At 52.1% G+C, this 8,801-nt stretch overlaps 1 protein-coding gene across 2 annotated transcripts in view; it reads right to left on the bottom strand.

The window, feature by feature from the left end:
* Positions 1-5,700: 5,700 nt before the first annotated feature.
* The window catches only part of BMP4 (bone morphogenetic protein 4), a 14,410-nt gene continuing 11,309 nt past the window's right edge, over positions 5,701-8,801 (bottom strand). The window contains exons 1-3 of one of the 2 annotated variants that reach the window (XM_042047867.1): positions 8,681-8,801; positions 7,749-8,125; positions 5,701-6,767 (exon numbers count right to left, since the gene is read on the bottom strand). In XM_042047867.1, the coding sequence (XP_041903801.1) occupies positions 5,926-6,767; positions 7,749-8,118 (1,212 nt within the window). In that variant the 5' untranslated portion in view covers positions 8,119-8,125; positions 8,681-8,801 and the 3' untranslated portion in view covers positions 5,701-5,925. The remainder of the gene's footprint in view (positions 6,768-7,748; positions 8,126-8,680) is intronic. The other variant, XM_042047869.1, reaches the window with a different exon arrangement.

Here is an 8,801-nt window from a genome sequence, read left to right as displayed (position 1 = left end):
GCCCAGGCAAAACCTGCAAAGCCAATAACAGCAATGCAGATTGTCACCATCTTCCCTCAAGTCTGAGCTGTAAAAGAGCATTGTCTGTATCAGGAGATCACTTCATAACATATAATCTCATATTACTGAAGGAACAGGTGAGGAGAAGGTGGATTACTTGGAAAACCACTTGCTCCTTGCCTGTGGGACTCCACTGTGTCCAAAAACGTAAGAACTGTGGGACATGAAGATGAACTTCTAGGTGATGGTTTCAAAACCAATAAAAGGCAACAGTTCAAAAGGAATGGATAAACAAAGTGTGGGAATCTCTGGCACAGGATTACACTGCGAAAAAAAGTTTTAAGATTTATAAAGTAATTCTATAAATTACTGGAAGTAAAGTTCACAGTGGCCTATTAAATACAGTGACCCTGATTTTGGATCTGGAAGCTCTGACCTGTAAATAGCTGGAGACTGATGGGTGCTGCAGAAAAAAGTTGTTACAGACCTGCTGAGCTCCTGACTTCTTCCACAGCACTAGATGGAGAGAATTAGCATGGACTTTTTTCCTTTATTTTCATTGTGAACATAGAGTAACTTCAACATTTCCCATCCATAGTCTGCTAGAACTGAGGGTCAAGGTCTCCTCCAGGAACCGTGTGGTCTCCCTGGATCTGCACATCTGTGATCTCCAGGAAAAAAAGGAGAATCAGACCAAAAGTGGAAAGGAAAATCTGCATCTATAAATACATTCTGTGCCAGCAGCTGAAAGCAGACTGGAAGAAACGCTGATGGTGTAAAGCACCTCAAGTTGCAGCCACGCCTGAAGCACATGGACAGATCCAAAGCATAGGGTTTGGATAAGGATTTCCTTGGCACCCTGGTGTTACACAATGGGCAGCTCATCACAGGTCCTTTCTAGGATGAAATCCTACTGGTGATGGCCTTGTTTGAGCAAAAGGTGCAGGCAGCCCTTGTGGTCTGTAGCACAGCTCTGGGGCTGGGAGTGATACCCCATCCTTGGAAGAGTCCAAGGCCGGGTTGGACGGGGCTTGGAGCAACCTGGGATAGATGAAGGTGTCCCTGCCCATGGCAGGGGGCTGGAACAAGATGAGTTTTAAGGTCCCTTCCAACACAAGCCATTCTGGGACTCTGAGATTTGATGTCCCTGCTCATTGCAGGGGGGTTGGACTCTAAGCCCTTTAAAGGTCCCTTCCATCCCAAAGTATTCTGTGATTCCATGGTGCCTCTTGTGGACATGGATCCCATTAACTCCACCGCCATTGCTCAGCAAATGGGCTCAGAGCAGCTCTCCACAAAGCCAAGCCGGAGTTCTGGGAGAACACAAGGGATCAGTGGGATCTTGCTATTCTTGTGTAAAATATGGAATCAAGGCATGAGCAGGAGGCAGAGGATGAAAAATGCTGACAGTGTAAAAAACAGCACAGAGGTCCAAGCTGGGGCAAGTTCTGGATGGACCACTGAGAACCAAAGTCCCAGCACATTTTTTTCATCTGCTGGGTGGAATAAATAACTCACAGCTGATCCAGCAGAACCAGAGCTCCCCATGGAACCTTCAGACCTTCTTGGGCTCTGCTAAGGTGTAAGTGACTGATGGAATTTTTCCTTCACTGCTTGTGTCTTAGTGGGTGCTCTGCAGTCAACCAAGGAGCAAGTTTAAGGTACTTCTTTAAGAAGCCAGGTGAAAATAGGGTATTGAAAATCCTGTTTTACACTTTCAAACTTGAATGCAGGATCCATGAAGTAGATGAGCATTGTCTGGGCCATTTCTGATGCTCCCTGTCATTATCACTTCTGCCTATAATACAACATGGACTTTGTAGCTTCTTCTCCTTTATATTATACAGGAATCCACCTCTGGTTTGAGGTGAAGTGGTGGATCTTCAGAAGGCCAGACTCTAGACCAGAGAAGAGTTTTGTGCTGCACCACCGGGCACAGACTGAGATGTCAGACACCTCTTCTGGCTCTACCTGCTCTTCATACATGATTCTGCCCAAGTCTCTTCATCTCTCTGTGCTCAAGGTCCTTATCTATAGGGGCTCAGTGATATCTCCTCTTATCTGTTTTGGTCCTGTGATTTCAGATACAGACTCCACGGCAGAGGACATTCAGACCTGCTCTTATGCTATAAAACCCCAGGACAAAGAGAACAAAGCCTCTGTTGATGCCAAGATTTCCAAGGCATCCCAGCCTGACTGTGCTCATCACTTTGTGATGGGTGAGAAGTTTTCCAGAGGTGTCCAAGCAGTGCAGCAGGGAAGGGCCCAGTCTTCCTTTGCTGGCTCCACAGCAAAGCCTCCGTGCTCTTCCCAGAATAGCAATGTGCAAACCTCGGTGCTTCTCTTCCAAACCCATTTGTGTTTTTAGAAACTAATTTGCAAAGCCTTTGCCCCTGTGGCTGCAAGCAAAGCCTGGCTGTCTCTGCAGCCTCCTCAGCCACGGCATCTCTGGGGCAGCAGCTTTGCTCAATATGATGCTGTGAGCTTGGACTTGGGGGTGGATTTACACCTGCCTGAAGAGTCTTAGGATCCTACAAGCCAAGAGGGAAAGGGTTGGGGATGGGATCGGTGTAACCACAGGTCTCTGGGGGGAGCTCCTGACACATGGCAGAGCCTGGGACCCCATTTTCCAGCATACCTGACCCCACACTCTCACCTGTGCTCAGCAGTAACATCATTCCAGAGCACCAAGAGGCTCTCACCATTGCCACTGTGACCACTGGAATGCAGGGAGCTGGCAACCCCCACTGAGATCTTCTCCTCATTTCCAGTACCCATAAGCCAGGCACACAGTACTTTTTAGGTATCCAAAGCTACAGCCTTCCTGGGGAAAGTGGTGAGTGGGATCGTGGTGAGCTGCAGAGCATCTCCCATCCAGCTCACATTTCTGGGAATGCTGGTCCATGGGCACAGCTGCCAGGACACCGGATGGGGGAAGTGGCTGCAGACCCACCTTCAACCTGCTCCCCTTTTGTTCACAGCTTGGATTGAATAAGGGGGGGATTAAACTGATATGCTTTATCTCAGACCTCCCAGGGATCCCTGCACCAGCCAACACAAACACAGCTCTCCCTCTGAAATAAGTCACATTTGCAAAGAGTAAGTTCCACGGTCAGAGGGATGATGGCACGATAAATTTGTCGTATTTTTAAGCAAAGATAAGCACTGGTTGCCTGAGACTAAGCCTCACTCCAGCTCACTCCCTGTTGAAACCAAACCAGCACTTCCCTAGCATGGAGCACTCAGCAAACAGACAGGATCAGTCACCACATTAATTCCAGCACGGGATTAAACCCCATAACTGCTGCAAGAAATGCACAAAACAATGGCCAGAAATACTGTGTGGAATTCCAGGGTCTCTGCACCAGCACTTCACTCCCAGCTTCCCAAGAGCAACCCTGCTCCTCCTTGACAGGATGGTGAAGAGAGCCCAGGTGAAACCCAGCATTAATTGAAGTGGTGGGGAAAAAACACCACTGGCTGTCAGATGGAAACGAGAAAAGGCCTAATTCTGGCTTCTCTACAATTCTGTTGTGTTTTCCTATTTTTAAACGATTTAGCAGTTTGAGAATTTCACTAAGTGCCTCTCCAATCAGACATGGTTATGCAGCAGTTTGCCACCCACGTGTGACAAGGACACACACAGGGACAGGAACCCTCAGCCCCTGTGCTCAGTGCAAAACATAGAAGTTCAGCTGTGATGAATAAATTCCTTAATGCATCTATGAGTATTTTGTCACTGAGATCACGTTTACTGTCAGCAGGTTTATAGCCACAGTTTAGATGCCTATAAATTTTACATAATTAAAATACTTCAGAATTTTTTTTTTTTTAAACAGTTGACTTTTTTTCCTACACTTTCTGAGCAGAACACCCCATGTCGGATCTCACCAGCTCAGGCAAAGAAAAATCTCCCAAAGGCCTCAGGACAAGAGCAGCACCTACGGAAAAGCAAGTGCCTGTGCCTCCACAGGGTCAAAACTTTGATTTCATCGTTGAAAGGCAATGCAAAAAGAAGCACCAAAATAAACAGCTCCATAAAGCAGCAGGAACGCAGCAAAGCAGTTGGAGGCTCCTCCAGCAAGAATGACCTAAATCCAAGAGGCATTTGTGCAGATGCTGCTCAGCTCCACAAAAACCTCACAGCCTCCAGGACAACCCGGGATGCACCGACAAACAGGGAAGCAAACCTGGGAGAAACCTCTTTCTTTTTAGTAGAGTCACAGTGATTTTTAATTTTTTTTTTTCCTCAAGGTACCCTCCCCACAGTGGCTGCCCGACATCCAGGGCTGCCGGGGGGCCCGGAGACCCCTTTTCCCACCCGACCCGGGGTTATCGAGGGAGATGTGTGTAATTGCCCTGTCAGGCAGCTGAAAGGCGCTCGCCTTTAGCTGATGCCACTTCAAAATGAAATTCTTTCTTTGGCATGGCTATGTCTGATATGCAGGCATCAAAGGGGAGGCAGCAGGTCGCCGATGCCCCAGGCCACACATTTCCCTTCTAAAGGCAGGAATGAGAGTGTCAGCTCGGGGCCGAGGGGGCCCCGGAGACCCAACACCCATCATTCCTCCATGGGGTGCTGGGAGCCTGGGAGGACCCCCCAGCACCCGGAGACACCCGAGAGCTCTCCGGCAGTGGATGGGACCCTGTGGCCTGAACACCACTGGGATGGAGGGGTGGGAAAGTCTCACTGGCACAGAGGAGATCGAGGGCTGGGGTTTTTTCATTCCGAGAGAACCACAGGGCCACGCTCGCCTCCCCCCCGCAGCTCCCATCTCCTCTCTCCACCTGCACTCTTCAGGGAGCCAAGGCTTTTGGCAAGCTTTCCGCTCCAGTTTTTATTGGTTTCAACTAAGCTGCCCCTTTCGGAGGGTTGGAAAGCTTCAATCGTTAAAGGAAAAGAAGAAAAAAGAAGAAAAAAAGAAAGCATCACACACCCTCACCCTGCTGCCACCTCCCCACTCCCACGACGGCCCCACACCACCCATTCCAGGCACAGCTCCCTATTTTCCAAGCCAAACACAGCCCCTCCAATGCATTTGAGGCAGGGTTTTCAAGGCCCTGGATACCTCCAACTGTACCTGCTTGGCTCCAATCACCTTCCTGCTCGGAAGCAATTTAGAAAGGACACAGCACAGGTAGCTATTAGCTAACACATATTTAACTGCTCCAGATATCTTTTTTTTTTTTTTTTGGCATTGTAATGGAGCGATTTGATCTTCAAAGGACCCGTGGAAACCTTTGAAGCTTCCCAATCTCCAGTGGGGAGGGGAGGAGAGGGGGAAAATGTTAATAGTTTTAAAACCTGGGGAACCCTGAAGTCAGAGAAAGGGTATAAAACCCAGCAGGTTTAGCATAAAGCCCTCAGGTAAATCTTCACCTTCTTTTCAAATGCATTTTTGGTGGGTTGCTTTGGAAAGGCTTGGGCCAGGTTAGCAAGGTCGGCTCTATTCCCAGCGGCTCTTAAATCCCCAGGGACCCTCATCTCCCACGAGGCACAACCCCAGCACCGGGGCACCCGAAGTACCTTGGTGAGAAACAGAAAGACTAAAGTTTGCAAAGCCTTTAAATGAAAAAAGGATGGGGGAAAAGGAGTGAAGGAGGAGGGGGTAAGAAGATAAGGAGACAAGATAAACTCCCGGCTGCACTCCCAGCCAGCACAGCCTCAGCAGCACCCTGAGAGGCGAGACACAAAATGCATTTACCTTTAAAATAATGACTCATTTTATTTTTTTCTTTTAATATGTAGTTATAAATATATTTTGTCAAAATATATGATCATTATTGTCAAAAACATTTGCACATAAAGTCATAAATAAGGTCAAGGTGAACGTTTAGTTTAGAGAAGAGTCCAGCTATAGCAAGCAGTTCTGGGGTAGGACGGAAGGGAGAGAGAAGGGGAGGAGAGGGCGGTGGGGAAGGGGGTCAGCGGCACCCGCACCCCTCCACCACCATCTCCTGGTAGTTTTTCAGGACCACCTTGTCATACTCATCCAGGTAGAGCATGGAGATGGCGCTGAGCTCCGTGGGCACACAGCAGGCCTTGGGAATGCTGGAGTTCACGGAGTTCACCAGCGTCTGCACGATGGCGTGGTTCGTGGAGTTGAGGTGGTCGGCCAGAGGGAAGGGGCAGTCCCCGTGGCAGTAAAACGCCTGGTACCCCGGGGGTGCCACGATCCAGTCGTTCCAGCCCACGTCGCTGAAATCCACATAGAGGGCATGGCGGCGGCAGTTTTTTTTGTTCTTGCGGGAACGCTGGTGCTTGGGGCTCCGGCGGGCTCTGCGGGTCAGCGCGTGGCCTCGCCCGTCGTGCCCAAAAGTGACCAGGAGCGGCCTGAGCTGCGCCCAGTCCCCGCGCCCTTGAGGTAAAGATCGGCTAATCCTGACGTGTTTGCCCTGATGAGTCTGTGCGTGGTGGAGGTGGGTAACCTCGATCACCAGCCCGTGGTTCGGCTGCTTGTCCTTGGTCCACCGGATCACGGCCGGGCTCACATCAAAGGTCTCCCAGCGCGTCACGTTGTGGTGCACCAGCCGCGTGTCCAGCAGGCGCGTAATGGCCTGGGCGCGCTCCGACAGCGGCTTCATCACTTCATAAATGTTTATCCGGTGGAAGCCCCTCTCCCACGCCGCGCTCGGCTCCTCCACCTGCTCCCGGTACAGCCGCAGCTCCGCCGAGGAGATCACCTCGTTTTCCGGCACGCTGCTGAGGTTGAAGACGAAGCGGATCCGGGGCGCCTCGCTGGGACCCGGGACGGTCTCCAGGTGCTCTGGAGGGGAGCAGGGAGGGGGGGAAGTGGTAAGACAAGCAAACGAGCACGTCAGCCTCGGGGCACTCAGCCACGGCCCCGGCACAGCCACAGCTCACACCCACGCTTCACCTGCCCGGCAGCCACCGGCTCCTCTCCGCTCCCCCACGCATCCCTCCCGGCCGGACCGGAGCAGCTCCTGCCCGGCACCGCTCCTGCCCCGGCACCGCTGGCTCACCCGCACCTGGAGCAGTCCACCCCTTCCCATCTCGCCTCCCCGCTCAGGGAGGCTTTTTCCCTTTAGCTTTTTCCCCTTGTGCTTTTCCTTCCCCCGCCTCTCCAAAATCATCTCCCCGGCGAGATGCGGCGCCACGGGGCACAGAGGTGCCTTGTTATGGGGGGCAGGGGGAAAAAGAGAAGCAAATTCCAACGCAGTAATGATGCGGCTGGATTAATAATTCAGATTTACTTTGGAAAAGAAACATCCGCTAGGAAACATTTGGATCAGATTACAAGGGTCTACTGAATAAACCTTATAAACACACAGCTGTAAGTATTAAATTCGAGTCGGGGTTTGGGGGGATTTTTTTTTCTTTTTTTCTTAAGAGTAAAAGCAGGCAGCAATTGCTTTGATAGTTCAAAAGAAACACTCCAGGGGCGAGATCCCGCCCTCGCTTTACTCCCGCATCCGATCCAGAGCCATTAAATCCACGCGAGCCCAGGGAGTGACCCCGAGGCAGAGGCACCGAAGGAAACTCACTGTTGTCAACAGAAGCAAAAGCACTTCAAAATATGGTCAAGCTCGGGTTAAGCACAGGATGCTGGAAAAAATACCGAGCAGCACGCCTGTCACCCACACACGGCAGGCTTGGGGGGGGTGGCTTTCCTCCCATAAATTTAGGGCCGGGCACGTCCTGCTTCTAAAGGCATTTGTGAGCTTCCAAACGCAAGGAAATCCCGATCGCTACCGGGACTGGGAATTTACCGCTTCCCATCACTGACCTTCATGGTGGAAGCTCCTCACGGTGTTTGCCCGGCTGGTCGATCGCTCAGGGTACTGCAGGCTAATTTCCTGGAGGCTTTCCTCCTCTTCTCCGGACTGGAGTCGATAGAGATCCAGCATGTAACTAGGAATGACGGCTGACTTGCTGGGCTGAGGCCGCCTTCGCAGCCCAAACATCTGCAGCAGAGTTGTTTCGAAACCCCGCAAGAGTTCATGGCTTTGGGCAGAGCGGCGTCCGGATCCGGCTTGTCCCTGAAGCTCTGCCACTTTCTTCCTGCCGGTCTCAGGGATCAGGCTAGCATGGTTAGTACCTCCTAGAAGGACTTGGCATAGTAGGATGACCATCAGCATTCGGTTACCAGGAATCATGGTGTCTCTGGGGTGTAAAAAACGCGACAACAAACAAGAAGGATAGTCAGGATGAGAAGCGAAACCCCCCTCCTCTTCCGAATAAACTTTAAAATAATAATAATAGTAGTAGTAATAATAACAATAAATGGCAAAAGGACACGGGGAGCAGCCCCCATTCGAGCGGCAGCCGGCGCGCCCCGGCGGGCAGGGACCGGCCGCCGGCCCTGGGCTGCCCGCAGCCCCCTCGGGCAGGCGGGCTCCCGGCGCATCCCGGCGCCGCTGCCCCGCGGCCCCCTCGGGCAGGAGGGTTCCCGGCGCATCCCGGCGCCGCTGCCCCGCCGGGACGGGACGGGAGCGGGACCAGCGGCGGCGGCGCCCGGCGGGGAAGGAAGGGGCGCGCGGCTCGGCGCGCTCTGGAGCCGCGGGTTCGAATCCCGCCGCCGGACCCCGGGAAGGAAACCCGGGATAAGAACCGCATAAAGTTTTTTCCCCTTAAAAAAAAAAATAAAAATAAAATAAAGCTCCGCGATGAAAACAAAAAGCGAGGAGCGAGGCGGAGGAAGAAGAGGGCTGTACTCACTGACAGCAAGCAAGGCATATCAGCACAGTCCATGATTCTGGAGAGCCAGCCCGGACCCAGCGCGCCGAAAGCCCCGGGGCAGCGGCTGCCGAGCGCCTCCCGCGATCGCCACCCGGCGCAG

This window comes from Corvus kubaryi, unplaced genomic scaffold (genome assembly GCF_017639235.1).
Source record: "Corvus kubaryi isolate FWS band 111438036 unplaced genomic scaffold, C.kubaryi_AGA036_p1.0 66, whole genome shotgun sequence".
Taxonomy (NCBI): domain Eukaryota; kingdom Metazoa; phylum Chordata; class Aves; order Passeriformes; family Corvidae; genus Corvus; species Corvus kubaryi.
This window is presented reverse-complemented; position numbering and strand designations above follow the sequence as displayed.